At 37.5% G+C, this 19,876-nt stretch overlaps 1 protein-coding gene across 1 annotated transcript in view; it reads left to right on the top strand.

Annotated features, from left to right (window-relative positions):
• LRP1B (LDL receptor related protein 1B) overlaps nucleotides 1–19,876 on the top strand; it is a 568,332-nt gene that overhangs the window by 198,687 nt on the left and 349,769 nt on the right. The window contains exon 6 of the mRNA XM_026852527.1: nucleotides 7,199–7,456. Within this exon, the coding sequence (XP_026708328.1) occupies nucleotides 7,199–7,456 (258 nt within the window). The remainder of the gene's footprint in view (nucleotides 1–7,198; nucleotides 7,457–19,876) is intronic.

The raw sequence follows: 19,876 nt of genomic DNA, 5'->3' as shown, positions 1-19,876 counted from the left end.
TCACTCTACTGCGGAGCCACACAGCAACCCTAGAAAAACTTTTTACATATTATGACAATACTCCATGGGAAATATTAAAAATTATATAGTTATTATGAAAGGGAAATACTCAATTCAACCAAGATTAGAACAGCTCCCAGTTTCCCTGTTCATAAATAAATCAAAGATTTCCCTCACAAAACCAAAATAAGCTGTTTACTCTGGGAAGACAATGGATATAGCGAGAAAATAGAGGAAAGGATCATGAGGTAATTGTACCCTTAGGATAAAAAAAAGACATGAGATTTCTTTGTCCTTGCAATACCCCAAGAGGTGAATTTCATGATATACATATCCTCACTAGGCTTTTTGTTGCTTAGTGCATGTTTTCATTAATGATAGTGATTTGGGTATTTGAGGAAATTAGTGAATTGTGCTTAATGAAGCGATATTGTACACAGAGTTGTCTTGCCTCAGCATATTGAATTAACAATGCTTTTATATTTAAGAAAAAAAAAAACAAAAGTTCCTGAAAAAATTATTCAACATCCACAATGATTTAACACCCAAGTACAAAGCCAAGTTTGTTATGTATTTTTTGAGTCTTCCTTTTGGTAGTTGTTTGGACAACAGAAAATTAAAAGGTCTACTGTTTTTTTTTTTTTCTCACATAAAGAGCGTTGCTAAATGTGTTCTGACTTGAGCACTAGTAAGAGTTAGAGAATTTTTTTCTGATTGTACCAAGTTTTATATTGATCCACACAACATAGCTGAGCAATATTTTCAAAAGCCATGGTGAATTATTGTGAGATAAGAAAGTCCATACAAAAATATTTTCTTCTTCCTCCACTACATGAAAATCAGTAATGCAGTTCTAGGTCAGGAAATCCTCATGGTGCCAGTACTGGGCTTGAGATGAGCCTTTTGAGTTTCCCTTTTTGATCCAGCAGACTGTGTAGCAACTGAGTGTTGTTCTGAGCTGCCAGTATCTTGGTGGTGATGATGAAATGAATCAGATTATTCTGTCTTTTTTTTTATACTTCATCATGTTTATTTTGATAGTTTTCCATATTTCCGGTTATTTCCAGAAGGGAATCACCAGTCATTAGACAAGTCTCTGCAGGACAGTACAAATAAAGATCATGGTGCTGCAAAGAAATGAGTGTTGCTCATTACATTGTTCTGTGTAAGCACAATTTTTCCTTGAATTAATGCTGGATTAAATTTTCAATATTATGAATATTGGAACCAAATACTTTGTAGGGCATAGAAGAAAAGACACCTGGCACAGTAATGAAAGTGCTTTTATTGCAGAGCTCTGCAAGAGTTGAAATGACTTGTAATAGCTTCTGTTGCTTCACTGGGCCTGACTTACAGTGTGGAAAATAGTGAAGTTTCCATGTACCGGCAGGCTGATTTCCTACACCCTTACCATTACATTCATAGATCACTGATCATACAAGCTGCTTTTCACTGCTTTCTGTCTCGTAGAATCAGCTTTGAGCAGGGACAAAAGCAAAGTGTGGCCCTGCACAAATAGTGGTGAAAAACACCTCAAATGTTTAATGGATCACAGGGTGAAAATAAGTCCATGTCATCTCATTGCTCAGGGGGAGAGGTCCTGCTACCTTGATATGTATAAGTAGGATTATTAATTCCATGCCATCTGAAGTAATCCTGCTGCTTACTCTAAACTGGGAAGCCTTCAGCTGGGATATGACATCCAGCAAGGGCATCACACAAGACACCTGTGGATCAGTAGAACAGGATCCAGGAAAAAAAGGTGTCTAAGGGGGGAAAAAAAAGAGTGCTTAGAAAAATTATCAACTACTTTTTTACTGAAAAATCCTAAAGAAAATAAGGATGGGAAGAGCAAGCTATCTACTTTGTATGCATTTGACAAAAGTAGTTGTCAAATAGATAAATAAAATGAGCTAAGGAATATTCTGCTCTGTGTGTAAAAGCTAGGAAAGATAAGAAGCATAGAGGTTTAGGTTAGGTTAGGCATTATATAGAACTTTCAGTTTTTACAGATCTGGTAAGAATATGAATTATTGTCCACCCTGAGACCCTGCATACGGCACAGCACATAACATCAAAGTGTCAGCCCTTTGACCCACCTTAGCTGTCTCTGTAAATTGAGTGGGAGATTTCTGAATATTTACTAGTAGAGAAGTGGAGGACGTGGTGGAGGCTCCAGTTACTGAAGGTGCTGAGCAGGTGACATGTGTCTGTGAGCAGGGGACAGGTGGTGGCCTCAGGACATCACCTGCAGCTCTTGCACAGCCTTGGAGCCCATCCCCACACAACCATCTTTCCGCGTGTGGTGGGCTACAATTATCAAAGAAGTTCACAGAAGCTGCTTTTTTCCCACCCTTCAGGCAGCCAAATGCTTGGCTGAGAAGGTGGTGAGGTTTATCCCTCATTAAATTCTGCATTTTCTTCCTCAGCTCATTTAAATAACATCGGAGCTGGAAACTTTTAGCTGCTCGGTACCTTTGGGAAGGATGTTAAGATAGGTATCAAAACAGCTGGGGGCACACCTTGTTTTTTTCCAGACTTTTTAGACACACTTTCTATTATGAATTTAAAAAAAGCACTTAATGACTTCTTCGAAGGTTACAACTGAAACAAAATACAGCTTTGCTGAACAGAGTTTTAGAACTTTTTTTACTAAGTTTGTACACCTCAATTGGAAAGCCTGCATTTGATGAAAAGAATATTTAAGGGAAAAAAAAAAAAAAAGACAGAATTGGAAATCTTTATCTGATGAAAAAATATTAATCTTTCTTCCAAAAGTTCCTGATATGTTTTATATCTGCATAGCCTATCTAGAGAGAAATGCCATGTGATAAGAAACATTTGTCATGTAGGTCAAGTAGGATGAAATGACAATGATTAAAGCTAAAAGCTTTTCCTGATATTTAGAAAACATTCTTCACTCCCGAATTTTATTCACAACAGAGTTTTCTTGTAAAATCTCACAGAACTAGATTTTGAGGCTTTAGAAATAAAGCAGCCCTTGTGGGCTATATTGTGGATAAACATCAAGAAATAATTTCAAAATACGATTGGACTGCATTTTATTCAACACTACTAAATATTTTTCAGACTTTTATACATGTATTGGTAGCAGCAAAGTACATCTAATTTACAATGCGTACTCCAGGAGAAGGAGTTTTTAAGCTGCTTGTAAACACTGAATTCTAGGTTTTAATCTTTTTATATCATTGTAGTGGGAAAAAAAACCCCAGACCTGCTGGTGTTTCTGAAGCTTTTCTTCCAGAGGAGGACTGTTGGCAGAGCAAAACGCCTTAGTTTCTGATTTGTTGTGACATCACTTATTGATCTGTATTTTAGACAAGATCAGGGAGGGGGGAAATGCAAGTCTTTCATCTTTTCCACTACTCTATCTTAAACATAACTCAAAGGAAGATGCTTTCATTTTAGTCAAGAGGGATGAATCATAAAACTTTCCTGGATTAGAGAGCTATTCACTTCTTATCTTTCCTATGAAATGAAAAAAAAAAAAAAAAAAAAAAGCTCATGAAAAAATAACACACGTGAAGTCCAGTTATTTGAAAAGCTGCTGTCAGCTCACTGTAACTCATCCTAGATCTGTCCATTAAACTTTTAAGCTTTGTAGATTTTCTTGAGAAGCAGACAAGCAGCTTTTGTGAAGACATTATTTTTTTTCTTTTGTTTTTCATCTGCATTATACAATACAGTACTACGTTCTATTTTTTTATTATTATTATTTTTTGCAGGCACTTTTAATATTTTTTGTATTGTTTTATCATTAAAACAATTTTACTCTTTTTTTTTTTTTTTTTTTAAATAAGTAATTATGAAATCAGCCTTTATCTGAACAACACTGAAGTAAGCAGGTTACCTACCCTACTGTGCAAAAACATGATTAACTGATTCCATCCATTGAGTTATTTCATGTATGGGCTGCTTGAAAAATATAATTTCAAGCTCAGTAATCTAGTTTGGGGATAAGTTCTGCCATAACACAGATGTATTTTTAATGTTTAATAGTGCCTGCTGAGCTGAACCTCTTAGCAGTGCCAGGAGTCCTTACGATTCCTTTGTCTCCAGCCAGGTTTGATTACAACTGTTGCTCAGGAGGTTTGACACCAATTCTTTTCCAGAATTCCCTCATGCCTTAGACATTAATACTAAAATACAGCCTTTCTCTGGAGTTTAGTGAGGTATTAAATCCTCGTTACAGTTTTCGGTAGGTCAGTTCAAAACAGTGCAGGCAAGGATATGGTTCTTTATTGCAACCTTGGACAATTGAACAACCGTGCTGGCTTTGTAACTGCAAACTGCTTCAGTGTAGCTGCCCTCTCCTGAAGGCTTTATAGATTGCAGAGTGTGGAAATACCTTACTCAACTCTAAGTATAAGAGCAAAAATAATAAGTGATTTTTCACACTGCTAATGGTTGGGAAAGGAGTGATTGAATCCAGAATTAGACAGTAGTGGTATTCGGTGGGAAGGGAGTAGCTGAGCACAGAGCTGTTAGATGTAAAAAAAAATTTCTGAAATTTAGCAGGTTGCAGATGGAAACACACCTTTAGTACCAGTCTGTAAAGTCCCTGGGGTGAGTGGGTGATAGAGACAGAAACTGAAATCTGGTGCTCTTCTGCTGGCTAGCAGAAGTTGATAAGAAAGGGAAGGAATGAGATATTTACATCCACCAGCCACCTGTTGACTGCAAATGGACCTACCTGTTGGATTTAAAATAAAATTGCTTACTAAGCACCCCACTCTCCTTTGGGGAAAAAAAAAAAAAAAAAAAAAAAAGACTAGGGAGCTTCACTCGTGGCTTACACCATATGGGGTTGTTTCACGAGGAAGTTCAATCCCTTCAGTTGTTAGATTTCTTCTGAAATTTCAAAAACTTTCTTATGCACAGATATGACTGATGTATGGGTGGGAGTGAATGTGAAGCCAATGAAGTCAGTAAGTTTGGAAAGTAATGCTGCAGAAGCGTGGTTTTGCAGATGTCCGTGTGGGATTTCCTAGGGAGGGAAAAAGTATGTTACAAGGTAGAATAAACATTATGGAATGAGAAACAATAGGAAAACAGTAAATGAAATCCACTTCAGAAAGAATACATGCTGATCGCTTATAGAAAAGAAGTTTTTTACATGGGGAAAAAAAAAAAAAAAAGTCAGCAAATGAGATGTTTAAATGAAAGCAGATAGTACCAGAGAACAGTTTAACTCCTACTTCTGTGGATTTCAATGAGACCACTGAGCACCATATTCACTGAAGCATTTTTTTTCTCTTTAATCAGACTTGCTGATGAAGTATTATTTGTCAAATCCTTTTATCGATGCAATTTTTCTTCTCCATTTAGGCAGCTGGAATTGTTTAGTAAAATTTGGAGAACTTTATTAGGTAGAATGTTGATTGAAAGCGCTACATGTCAGTTCAGTGTTTAAACATCGATTTATTCCTTTGAATACAAAAGGTTTACATTGGGGTGGGAGGTCTTGCCTTGGCAACACAAGCATTTTACACATATGTTTGCAGTTGCAGTGGCTTTCTGTGTTTTAGGGTAATTTTTCTATAGATGCAGCATCCAAAAGCTCGCCCACGTGACAACATTATTTAATTTAACCCTGTTGCAAAGGACAGCTTTCCATTCAGTGATTCGCGTGAGCATACCTCACTGCAAAATTAGACATCACTGTTGTTCCAGTTAAAACTAAAGCAGTTTTTAGGATCACCGTTTTTTTCTCTCTTGGGGAAACTTCTCATAAGGTCCAGCATCAACTCAGTCTTGGCTGGAGCAGGATTTTAAATGCTGATATCATCTAATAGGAAGGGGATTTTTCAGGAAGCAGTTTATCCTATCTTAAACACATAGATAGCCTGATGGTTGTTTTTCAGCCAATTCACATAATTTATGTCAACAGCAGTTCTTCATTATCAATTGAAACAAAACAATGTTACCGTACTGTTTCTAATGAAGGAGTTCTTCCCAGAAATGAAAGAAGCTGCTGGTATACTGTTTTGATACAGATGTCCCCGTGACAGTTCTGGATTAACTGGGATATTATTTCAGTTTTAAGTACTAGTCTGAGTCTAGAACAAGGTGTCACTCAGTTTCAACAGTGGCACCAGCTATGGCAGACTTGCCATCATATGGAGACTAATGCTCGTTTGCAGCTAAATCAGACACACAATCTCAAACCAGCCCTGGGTATTCGAGTCAGTAATGCAATTAAAGATAGATCTAAACCAAGATCAGCTGCTTTTGTACCCAATAGCACTCATCATAATATTAAAAATACTTTGTCTCTGACAATTGTTTCTTCCTCTGTGTGGATAATGTAACTTTTTAAAGTTTTACCTTGTACTGGACCATTTTTTTTATTTTAAGATACATATTCATCACTAACGGTGTGGTGGTGTTTCCTTCATTATTCACACATTGTTCAAGTAATTTTATAATTGCTAGCAGGATTTCTAGGTAAAGTGATTCAGGTGAATGTGACAACATTTTAAGTTGCATGTAATATCTTAATATGAATTGCTTCATATTCATATTTGTTTGTTTATTGTGATTTTTAATGATGCCATAATGGAAACTACATGTTCTCTGTTCCTTTTCTCCTTTATAATGTGTGGTATTAGACCCATCATCTGTATAGTGTAGCCAGGTTTCACTGCACTGTTTGGGTTTTTTTTTGTGGGTGTTTTTGTTTGTTTGTTTGTTTGTTTGTTTTTGTTAGGTAGGTTTTATTTTTTTAACAGCATCCACTGCTGTGTTTTTGTCTTATTTTGCAGACTCTAATATGAAAAGTACCTTACCATTTCATGTGTACTCATAAGTTCTGCAGGTTTTCCTGGCCTTCATTCTTACAGAAATGACAGTAATCTGGATAGAAATAATTTGCATAAGTTGCGCTTCATTTTATGACTTAGGCATGAAAAATGTTGCAATAATGATACTTGGAATTAAACAGAAGCTGTGGGGCTAGGGTAATTAATTTTCTTTAATGATGTGAACCATTAGAACAGCAGGATAAAATAGACTAGTAATTTGGAATATATGATAGTTATGAAAATAAAAACAAAACCAATTATTTTATCTCTTAAAGCATGCAGGTAAGAACATTAAAAACTGCATTAAACCTGAAAAGATAAATATGGTATGCACCGTCTGTTAACCCTTCAAATTCTCTTAACTCTGTTTTTAGAGCCTGCTGATAGACCTCCTCTTCTTCTGATTGCAAGCTCTGAAACAATTGAGGTATTACATCTTAATGGAAGCAGAATGTCTGCCCGAACTCCTGTGAAGGGATCTGCAATTTTGACACTAGACTATAGCTACAAAGAGGACACAGTTTGTTGGATTGAATCAAGAGATCTTTCGAGTCAGCTAAAGTGTACCAAAATAACAAAAGCTGGGAAGTTAACAGATGAGTGGATAATAAACATTTCTCAGTATCTTCACAGTAAGTATTTGACAGCGTTTTAGCAAAACAGTAGTGTCTGTCTTGGCAAAGTATTGTAGGAGCTTCAGAAGTATTTTGGGGCTTGCTGTTGAAAATAGACTTAAGGCATTAAATATTGCAACTCATACTGAAGCACTTGTATGTTTCTTACTCCTTTATATACACAAAAATATATTCAGTACGAGTTGCAGTATTTATACGTATGCAAAGTTTATGAAGATGTGCATTTTTATAAACTAAATATAATGTGTGGAAGCTAGAAAGATGGTAGTGCAACAGCAGAAGAAATGTAAAATGCCTCCTTTTCTCTGGTGAAGTAGTGCTACATAAAGCTTGAAAACGATTCTTTGCTACTGAGAAAATATTAACAGTTAATTAAGGAGACACATGCTTATCACATTTGCTGTCAGCTATTATAGGTATGTTAGTTCTCGAAAATAACAAAATATTTCATGACTTACTGGAAATAAATTGCTGCCCTTTTTTTTTCCAATTAAGAAACAAAAATTAAAAGTACCTAAACTCAGCATACTGAATTAATATTTGGCATTAGAACATTATTTCACAGTCAGCTCTTCAGTTTGTTGGATGCTGTTGTCTTCCGAAGGAAACGTTCGTCCATTTGCGCGTTCTCACGTGAACAGACCGCAAAATAGCACGCAGTCAAAAAATGCCATCTTCTTCATCTTTCATAGGAGAAATGTCCACAGATCAATTTTATAAACCACAGCACTGAGTGCAATGGTGGTGTTAGTAACAGACTTCTAAAATCTTAAGACCGGAACCTAAGATTGGAGCTAAGAGTTTGGAAAAGCCTCGTAAGAAGAGATGGATGTTAAAGAGTAGCTCTGAATGGATCTCAAACTCCGACCATCCAGTTCAGGAATACTCAAATCACAAATTTGATTGTAGCTCTTAGGAGGTGCATAGCAAGGACATAAATTCTTCACAGAGATTGTGCTCTAGGCTATCAGGCCAGCTGTTGTAAGAAGTGGACATTTCTGCAGAGTAAGCGTGGGGGTTTTTAACCTATTTACCTAATTATATATTTACTACAATAGAAAATTTTAAAAACCAAAACAAAGCTGGGGTTTGTGTTTTGGTTTTTTTTTTGTTCACCATTTGTCGTGACTATTCTACTTTCAGAGGACTCTCATCCTAGATGTATAGTTTTTGGGTTCCTGTTTTATTCAGGGTTGTTTGGGTTTTTTTTTTAATGTTTTATTTTAGACAGCTTTTCATACTTTAGATATGAGAGCCCTAAAAATCTTGGTGGTAGTATTTGATTGTGCTTTATTAATTGAATCTGTTATTGATACTTTCTTTTCCTTATAGTAAGAACAATCAAATTAATTACAGTCCTTATCAAAATTTGTTTTGCATTGAACCGTATGTGTGTCTGTCACTTATCTTCATCATCAGAGTGGACCATAGGACTATGTTTTGTAGTTCTCCACCAGCTCTCTCCTGCATTCCCCTCTCTCTGTTCTCTGCGTGTGAAGAGAATTGCTAATCTCTGTGGTGTTCAGATCTGCATTAGTGCATCTGTTTGCAAAATTAAGGCTGTATGATGGGTTTGAAATTAATACAGTGCCTGGAATTAATGAGCTAATCATTTTTCAGCGTGCTAGTACACATCAGCCTGTGGTCTCTAATATTCGTCTGAAATTTCACTGTACTCATTCAGTCTTGTTTAAATGAAGAATAGAAATTCCCATGGACATGAATTGACTGTAGAGTTGTTCCAACTTCTTGTCTAATTTTGCTTTAGGAAATAGTGCTTGGAGACTTAGAGGAGCACCGCTTGGTGTCAGGTTTGGAGCTCTGACTGACAAAATCCAGCAGATTTAGCAGTGGCAGTGTTTTTTCCAAGGCACACACATCCACAGACGCTCTTCTTGGGTCACTGCAGCGGAGCAGCGTCAGTCCCCATGGTCTGGGCATAAGGCACTTGTAGTGTGAAAGCTGCTTTTGTCCCACTCCTGCTCACAGCTCGGCACTGAACAGTCACAACAGACTGGTTCACTGGGGCATCTGAGGCGTGAGACAGCACGGACAACATGCTGCTCCGTGTGGGAATAATAACTTCCACAGGTTTAATCAGAACTCATCTGTTGCAGATTTGTAGGTCGGCTTTTTTTTTTTTTTCCCTCAGTACTCAGTGCAGAAATTATCCACCTGATTAATATCTTCTCTTCCAGACATATATCTGGAGTTATGCCTGCAAAGGCATGGCAGGAGTCTCACGTTACTGTATCTATTATATATGCTTGCACACACGTATAGGTCATTTTGTGGCTACTGCAAAATTGAGTTTTCATTTTAAATTCTTCCTTTTCTTCCCTCCACCTTCTGTTACCCATCAGGTGACTTAGGCTATTTCTCTTCATCATATAGCACTCCATCTGATGAGGCAAATTCATTCATTTTAACTCTTTATCAAGAACTTCAGCCTGAGCATTTTCAATTGCCTTCTCTGGCAGCTCAAGACATCAAATTGTTCGTGCTGATGGAGTTAATCACATAAAAATGGAAGATCTGTTCTTCATAGAAAACATTTTTGTGTGTGTTTGTCTATAATGAGAAAGAGAGTATTTCTAAAAGTATTAGGGAAAAAAAAATTAGCAGTGTTTGTGGACTTTTATTTTTTTTGATCAGTTTCTAATCTGTTCTTTTTGATAGTGGAAGAAAACATCTGAATATGGAAAAAAAAGTGGTAGAGAAGTCAGTTATACAAAGCAATTGGCACTGCTTGAAGTGGATTTATTCAAAGTGTTTGTTTTAGTAAAGGCAAGGAAGTCTTGTAGTTAGGAACAAAGAATGTAGATCATATTTTAAGACAAAAGACTGCATTTAGGAAAGCGGAGACTATGAAAATGACTTCGTTTTCATGATAGGTCATAGAGTACCAGCTCCAGGTAGTGAACATTAGCAGAAGAAATTTTCTTCAGAGAAGAAAATAATTTACAGTCCTTTTGTTTCTAGCATTCGCCCTCAAGGGACGGTCCAATATGACTTCATTCTGTATATATGTGTCCCAGATGGATACAACCAGATTCCATTGAAGAGCACTGTTAACCTGGTCTGCATCTGCACCTTACTCTGCATAAAGAAGATGGAAAGGCTGGTCCTGCGCTCAGGGGTTGCTTGCTGTGGGAGAACGGGGTGCAGCCCCAGTGATGGCATTCCTTGTGCTTTGTTATTAAGCCAGTTTCAGGCTTCTGAGATTTGTTACATCATGGATAGTTGTGTGGGTTTTTTTGTTTGTTTGTTTGTTTGTTTTTTTGTATGGGTTTATCCTTGTAAATAAGGATAGGTTTCTGTAGGCATGGTAATATCAGCACAGGCATTCTTGTCTTAGCCAAGGCCAGACACTGGCATTTTGTTTCTTTTGTCTTTTTAAGACCTAGAAGGTTTTGAAAGAGAAGCTGGAAAGTTTCCTCTTGGAAGATTTATGCAGACAGTATCAGAGCCAAATAGGCTTTCAGGGAAGATTTTCCAATAAGGGAGGCTTATGCAACCACTACCTGTAAGAACTGGCATGCTCCTTGACACTTTACACTAGCTCACATTCCACTTCGAGTTACTACAGCACGACTTTCAGGAACAGTCGTTTATGTAACGTGCTACCTCTAGGACCAAGCTAGCGAAAAATTTTTTTTAATAGCACGAATGTGGAAAAACTCTCACAATTTTCTGCCCTTCCAAAGCTGTAATGTGCAATCTTATACTAATGTTTTTGTGTGTTGGCGTGAGGGACAGCAAGAGCAGCATCTTCTGGATGATAGAATCTCCTTTTTCCTCATTTTTAACAGGCATTTTGCATCATCATAATTACAAGTACCAAGCACCTTACATGCTCTCCAAACAAGTACTAGGCAGAACAGCCTGGCTTTAACCACTGTTCTTCTGCAGAATATAATAAAATCTCTTCTGAGATGATGTTTCCAAGCATGATATTTTCTGCTTGGCTGGTATTTGATTCCGGTTTTCTTGGCATTCAGGTATCACAGTACACCAGTACAATTGCTGGTGTGCCTGTGCTTAGCTTTGCCACCTCGTGGTGTTTTATACCTCCAGACAGTGGATCCTACCTCACCTTGGAAGGCACACAGGCTTTTCTGTTGGCAGATGTGCTTGTGCAGACCCATCTGGATGAAAAGAAACCTCTTGCTTCTTCAGTACTAACTCAGTTTTAATCTAGCTGCCTTCCCTAGCCTGCCCTCCCACAGCACAGGGGAGGAGTCACTCCAAGGATGGAAACAGGTGATGGGCAGGGAGCGTTGGGAGTCTCCCGTGGGGAGAAGTATTTGTCTCTCTGCTTGTGCAACCCAGTGCTTTCTCCTTGCCCTCACAAGCACAAACCAAAGCTGAGGTTTTGGCTCTTCCACTTTTTGTATGTGGTTGCTGTGAAGCCCATCAGTCAGGGAGCCCAGAGGATTTGACCACAATCCAACAGTGTCTGTTTGGTTACATACCTGCTTTTTTCCCTGGTTTTAGTCCCTCTTATTTCCCCCCTCAACCCCCTGACCTAAAGCACTTCCTAAAAGTGATTATCCACAACTATTAGTCCTGTGTTGAGAATAGCTACAGCTTGACATTGATGGGGCTCAATTATTGAAGGAAAAACAAAGCACTAGAGATGGTGCTTGTCAGCAACCTTACTGTGAAGTTCTTGTGAATATTCATGAGAAATCAAAGTTTGGCTTACTCAGGAGAACAACTGTGAAGATCTGGGGGGAAGTGTTTATTCCTACGTAAAGTTTGCCCCAAGCTTGTCTCCAGACAGACCTTAAAAGCTGTCACAGAGTTGTAGAATGTGGTTTTTCTTTTTCTCCTGTGAGACAGCCCATGCTTACAGAGCTCCTAGAAGATGAACAGGAACAAGAAGGCTTCATGTCAAAGTTCATCTACACCTCCAGTGGCACTTCAGTAGCGTTCGGAGCATCTGATACAGTAATGGGAGCTGGAAAAGGACATGAGAAAAATATCCTAAAGAAATATCACAGCATACTTCGTTATATGGCATCCACTTGTCACACCGAGAGCCCTGGCTGGTCTGATATTGCTGTTCTCGCATTTCTGAGAAGACTGGACAAATGCTGTTTCTGGGATGGTGACCTTTCTTTCTTTGCTCCAAGGTGGTGGTTTTTTTAATAATGTATCAATATCTCATTCTGAAGTGCTCTAGACAGATCCATCATTAAATACACAAAACTAGGATAACTTTCCTCAAGAATTTCATGTTTATTCAGCTTGAATTTCTCATCTCCTTCTGCTGCCCTGTCATTCAGTCTCCTGAGGTCTTGCAGTTCTTCAAACCTGACCCTCCTCTTTCCCATCCTGGAAACCTTATTTTTATTATTGGGCTTTAGCACCTTGTTATTCATGTCATCTTCCAAGAGACTTGAAAACGTGATTTCATACAGATTGCAGCACTGCTGTGGAACTTGGTGTTGCTTAACAGGGAACTAGGTTTGGCCCCCATCTTAGGTAGGTACATGGGTCCATCACTGTCATGTATAAAACTACATCTTTCCTGAGTCTTCCTGAATGGCTCTTGGGATTTTCTTGTGTTTCCATGTTTATATTTTATTTCCATGTGCTTTTAGATATTACCCTTCAGAGCAGGCACAGGTCCAGATCTTTAGTTGGATGTCCCTCGAGCTCCATGGCCTGATACTGGAAATGCTCTCTTTGCATCAACTTTGCATCTTTCCATACATTCATTCCTCATTTTGATGTACCTGGACTTACAGAACTTCTGAGTCAGTATTTGATAGAGCTGTGATAAGGTGCTTTCCTGGTGCAGCATGGACTTTTCTTTTTTTTTTTAATGCAGGAAACGATGCCATCTGTTAATTGTCTTTTTGTGTACAGTTTCTCTGCACCCTGTAATGACAAGACACCTTTGGAGACTCAGCCTGTAAAGAAACTTCATTTTATCAGTATGCTCTTATCTTTAGCTCCTGGCTAGTGTTTTCTGGTTATGGGTTATACACAGCCTTTTTGATGATCACCAGGTTTAGTAGAAGAATAAGGGTAGTTCATATATTTTCATTCAACCATTATGTTCCAACAAGGACAAACAGTTGGAGCTCATCTTTTGACCATGATGGGCATTGCAAATCCATTATCTTTTTTTTTTTTTTTTTTTTTTTTTTTTTTTTTTTTTTTTTTAATAGTATTCATATATTTGAGTGTATATTTCAATGCTTGATGTTGTTTGCACAAAAATTAAGGTATAACTTGTATAACACAGATCCTAAGAGGGTCTGGAATATATTGGAAACTTCTAAATGTTAGCTGTGAAAGATCTGTCTGCTTTTGGTGCATCTTTTGTGCATTCCCTTCATTTTTACTTGGGGACTGTGCTACCAGCTTAAACAGTATTCCTGTACTATTGCATTATGTTCCATGACAGATGCTCTGAATTGGTGTCATTTCCCCCCAAAGTTAGGTTACCTGCACTTAATGCTTCTTGACACAAGAGCTATTTTGACGCAAGAGCTATTTATTAACTGGGTGTTAATTGCCAAGAGTTTTTGAAACTGAAATTTGAAAATTGCCATTTTTCAGTCAATCAAAGATATACTAATATTGTTTCTTCAAGCTTTGATACTTACCTAGCTTCCACAATTGATCTTTCATTGATGTCAGTCAAAACCCTGCTTCTGTTCTTAGCAAAGATGGTGAGGCATGTATTTTCTTTTTAGATATTTTTCAGTAGTTGTGCCCTGGACAGTTAATTCTCAGACCGAGTGCAGAAAATAAAATGTCTTATCTCAGTGGCATTCATCAGTGCAAATTTTTGACTACTACTTTTTTTTTTCACCCCCCCCTCCTCTAAACTCCTAGGCTGTGCCTGCGACAGTCTCCTGAATGATGTCTCTGCAAAGCCTGTCTCTTTATGTCCTTATTCTCACTTCTCCATTTTCAGATTCACTTTTCCCCAATTTATCAGCTTCCTGGCTAACCATTTTTGAACTTCCATCTTACTTAGCTTCATTATTGTGGGACATGACTGCATCTTTTGTGTCTTCCTTACATCCCAACCCCTCCTTAATAGAAAAAGCTCCTGCACCAGGAGGGAAATCGAAGAGCAAGCAAGCCATCTCCCACAATAGCAGGAGGATTGTGTAAATAGAAAATGTACACTTTGTTGTAGTATCAGTAACCATGTAAATTGATCTTTATCGGGCATAATGCTGAGGAACTCTTTCTCTCTGTCAAATTAAATTATTATACTGCTCGTAAAAAAAGTATAATATATTTTTGTTAATAAGGTTTTGAAGATAGAATAAAATAATTGTGGGGGCTATTAAGATCTGATGTATAGCTAACAAGGTTGCTGCAAATAAAACGCACAATTTTGTATTGAATATTTTACAAATGCATTTATATCTTCAAATACAAGAATAATGAAATATCAATTTAAAAAAACAACAACAAACAAACCCAAAACAAAAAACAAAAAAACCCCAAGCCAAACCAAAACAAACAAAAAACAACCCAGGACCCTTTTTTTTTTTTTTTTTTTTTTTCTGAAATGTGGGATTAAACACTGCATGTTTTATGGGACTAGACACACATTTTTCCCACAAACCTTTGACATTCACATGCACCATGTTGGCTTCATTTTGGCTTTTACTTGGTAGCCACTGGGACTGTTCTTTGTCATGTGATTTTTACAGAAACTGAAGTTAATTCTGCTTCTTTAAATCCACTGTGGACTTCAGTGATGTGCAAATGTCAGGGAGACAAAGGCATTTGCATAGCACAGCTTTCTTGGAGATCAGGAAAGATGGTCCCTCGTTCCTCTGATTCCAGCAGTGGTTGAGCAGATTTTTTTCCTGTCTGCTGAAACCAGAAAGCCCTTTTTCTTTTTTTTTTTAAAGATGCTGCAAGTCAAATGAAGAACAGAATGGCGTTGCCTTTTGCAACCAAAACTTCTGCCCGTTTCTGATCCCCAGCAGGATCTGAGCAATTGTCTAGCTGTAGCAGTTGTTACGAAGTCCTCTACTGTTTATGCTACAGCTTTCAGGCTCTTGAGCTGTCTTCAGTGTTCACAGAAGTTTGTCTTCTGTCTGTCTTCTAAGGAAGATGTATATAGGAGATACACAGGAAACATATAGTTGTAACCTACCCATTTCAGTAAAGTCCTTCATGAACTTGAGACTTCAGCTGCACACTCTTAGAAACTGTCTTCAATGGTAATATAATATTGGATTAATATTTTAGTATTACGTATCATCAACTAATTATCTCTGCATGAACTTTTTCCATTTTCTACTGGTGCTTTATTTATAAATTCCATATTTTTCATGGTATAGGTAGTGATTTTCTTCTTAAGTGGAGATATTTCTTTGTAAATTCATGTCACATGATACTGATGAAGGTTATTTCAGTTAGACTAATTGTCAGCAAATTTGCCACATTCTTCCAGATATTAATTTATTAATGCAAATTTTTCATGCAGAATTAATTCAAAAACCCCCCACTGAAGTCAGTTGAAGAAGTCAATATACCCTTCTTTTTACATAATACACTTTGGATCATGTAATTTAAGTTCTTCTGCTCCCTAAAGACTTTTCTCTGAGACACAGATCGTAGACTGCAGCTTGCACCAACATTGCAAAAAAACTGGCGCCGTATTTTGATATTAAAAATGAAGCACTTAAACAGTTACAGACCAAAGTCTATCCCAGATAGAGATTCTTCCTGTAGCTAAGACCACAAGGAAAAAGTATGTTTTCGGCAAAGAGCCTGAGAATTTTTAGGAATGCACTGTGCTGTATCTGCTACAGACAGAGCGGAGTCTACAGGATGTCAATGAAATGACCAATACAGGATGGGCACAACCAACCCCTGTTAGTATTTGCAAGCACTTGCAAATTTGGTTGGACTAGATGGTCTTCAAGGTCTTTTCCAATCTAGATAATTCTGTGATTCTGCAATTCTGTGACTTAATTGCATGTAGGATGATGTTGCCCTTCTGTATGAGATGCATAGTGATACAAAAAGACCTCTGCCTGCTCTATGTTTTGGGGGAAGCATCAGGGAGAAAAACTCTGCTTACATATCTTATGGAATAAAGAGTATTAGAATAAAGACACACATATTGCAAATTCTGATCTAGCTCGTGGCCTTTACTAATGGTTGTGTTTTGCAACTCATATGCTGATCTAGTGCTTTGCACTGCTACAGGGAAAAGGGTAATTAAAGATCATGCTTCTCATAAATGAATAAGAGATGGCATTGATCCAAGTAAATCTGAAATCAGGAGCTACCCATCTGATAAAATAAACAGTTGCAGCGTCTTTGTCACTGTTTTAGGAATTTATCTAAGCTATAGCGCTTCAGACTCTGGGCTAGTTGGGTTTCTGCGCTCTTCTCAGCCTGGGTGTTTCTGTCTGTGATGGAGACACACCAAAGAGTTTGTACATGTCAGAATAAAATAAAGGTCTTGCTCTTTACTTAGTACTTTATCAGGAGCTCTTAGAGAAAGAGGAATTGCATGTTTGCAAAATTTGATAAAACTGTGATTGACACTGTGGTGGACATGACAAATTAAAACCACCATCTGATTTGAGGGATTTAATATATGATTGCTTTTTTTCAGGTTTTAACTTCTTTGAATGATAGAAGCAATGACTAGCTCAAAAAGTATTATCTTCAGTTGATAGAAATATTTTGTCTTCTCAATCCACAAAATTTACATTATGGATTTCTACTTAGAATGAAACAAATGGGCTTTAAAACTTTCTTTTGACTTCAGCTTTGGAGAATTTGAGATGCCTTATGGATCATGTCAGCATTATAAAATAAATAAAACGGAAGAACAAATCCTATCCTCACTATTTTTCAGTTAAATAAAATCTTAGTTTTGCTTCAAAATTTTTAATGGTGATTTTAGTGAAGCACTTATTCTAGAAGTGAAAAATTACATGTAACAAATCTTTTAAGTGCAGTAAATCACTTTAGCAAAAGTCAGACTTAAGATATATGAATTTCTCAGTTCTGGAAAAAAAAAAAAAAAGGTTTTGAATCATTGCAAGTAATTCAACTAGAAGAGGACAGAATATGCAAAAGGGTTGGTCTGTGCAAAGCTGAAGACCTGCGTTTTATCAACATGTCACAAACCCGCTGTGGTTTGATGAGTTGGGTTTGGCATTCGCCATGGCAGTTCTTGACCTGACGATAAAGTTTGGATAGTCTTTGTGTGTGTAATTGCTAAAAACCTCTGTCACACTGTGTAAGCAAAACCGATGAGCTGACTGAGGGGTGTGCGGCGGTACATGCCATGATGTGCAGTTCCAGAGACTTGCTCTTTTTGGCAATTTTTGGGCTTGTGTGTCGTTTGTTGCTATTTTACTTAAGTATGTGCTTCCATTTTTTTAATATGGGGGAGTATTTCTATATTTATGTCTAAGGAGATAAGTATAATGTGTTTAAAAAAAACCCAGTGCTGTTTCTCTTCTATGTATTTTCATCGTAAGACTCTCTGGAAGATATGTTGGTTAGTCATTGAGTCTGTTCAACTGGTTGCAAAATTCAGATTTGTTTTAAATTGTCATTACCACTGCATTAGCTTCAGAAACAAACCCATTGGGAAAAGGCAACTCAAGTAAGATGAAGTAGTGGGAAAACATATAACAGTCTCTGAATGCGCTGTAATTTGTGTTCTGTATCTTCCCAAATAATTGGTCGCAGTTTGAGTTTTGGAGGATTTTTTTTTCCCATTTGCAAACATACAGTTGGACAGGCAATTATTCTTTCATAAAGCCAACTGAGGAAAAATATATATTTGAAGATATCTGCTCTGAAAAGAATTGAAATGCGCTTCTGCATGAACTGTCAAATGGTCCGGAGAGCCTGGTGCAAGGCAGAGGCGGCTGCTGCCTGCGGGTGCTGGGCAAGGTGAAGGCAGACCCTGGGCAGCACCCGGTGCCCTGCTCCTGCTCTGCTCTTGACCACTGAGAGCGTTCACACCGTGCGTCTTGCTGCCTGTGGGATCACTCATAGCAGAAGTAATTTAACATTAGGGCAGGCAAAAAATACGGCGACGTGGAGACGAGAGCAAACCTTGCAAGAGGGCACCTGGAGGAGGGATGCGTATTCATGTCTCTCCTCGGTATTTCTTTGCAAGTGTTGGGACAAATTCATTTTATTGTTTACATGAAAAGCAGAGTGATATAAGAAGAAAGGCAATATGCTGGTAGTCGGGAGACCACTGTTTTCCCGAGACTTACAGGATGACATTTAGCAAGTAATCTTGTCTTTTCCCTTCTAATTGTAAAATGAGAATAACAGTATTTCCATATGGCACAGGGATGCTGTGAGCTTTAAAACCTGAAATGCTAAAATGATAGGGGATACACAAGGTAGTCAGCACAAAGTACACAAGACTTCTGTGGCTGAGAAGAGGTGGGATTATGGTCTCATATCTTTCTGAAGTGGCTAGTTTTGGAAAGGGCTGGAAGCTTTCTGAAAGTAAAGTTCAAGTTCTGCAAATACAAGAGCACTGAGTTTGAGCCACATTACTGGAAGCAACAGCTATTTGAGTGGTTTGGGAGACTTTTTAATGGAATCTGTGGTGGTATTCCATTTTAAGATAATGCTCAGGTAGACCAATACTTGGAGCCCACCACTATAGTGATGATGATAGAAATAAATATACCAAAATAAAGCAGTGTCCTGATGTCTGATTGAAAATGGATAGAAAAATAATTAATGCATAGCTCTAAACCCATGTTTTATTTTTATTTCTTGCATTACTGGAAATTACTGGAAATAACAGCAAGAAAAAAATTTTATTTTTTATTTTTTATTTTTTTTTTAATCATTGTATCAAAGTGCCTATATTTTAAGTCTGGGCAGTTGTCTGCTTTGTTGGTCAGGTCACATATAATAAATAAGTCTTATCCTCAAAGATTACTATTTCAATATTGAGAAGATGTAATAAATGGATGAGAAAAAAGAATAAAAGGACAGCTAGGATGAAAGAGAGGATGAGGTAATGATTACATGAGTATGCATTTGTTACAGACAGTTGACAGTCAGCATTTGTAGACATGAAGGGTTTTAATTCTTTGTTTTGCTCACACTGTATGGTGAGGCAAGAGACATTGGTGGGTGCTGTACAACGGGGTTGAGTGGTTTGCAGAAATACAAGAATGCTGATGGCATCAGGTGGTGACAGTGACCCCTCCGTTAGAGGGAGGGAAAAAGATTAAGAAAATAGCTTAATGTCCTTGAGTATAGCAAGCAATTTCTTTTTCTTTCCTTACCAACCCTAAAAAAAGAGGCTATCTCATCTAATAATGTACATGATATGGTTTTGTTTCAGAGCTATTATGTGGAACAATTAGGTATATATTTGCCAACTGTGCAGGTTATATTTTTATAATTGAAAATATT

This window comes from Athene cunicularia, assembly GCF_003259725.1.
Source record: "Athene cunicularia isolate RWA chromosome 7 unlocalized genomic scaffold, athCun1 chr7_part1, whole genome shotgun sequence".
Taxonomy (NCBI): Eukaryota; Metazoa; Chordata; class Aves; order Strigiformes; family Strigidae; genus Athene; species Athene cunicularia.
Note: the sequence above shows the minus strand (reverse complement) of the source record. Positions and strands in the feature narration are given on the sequence as shown.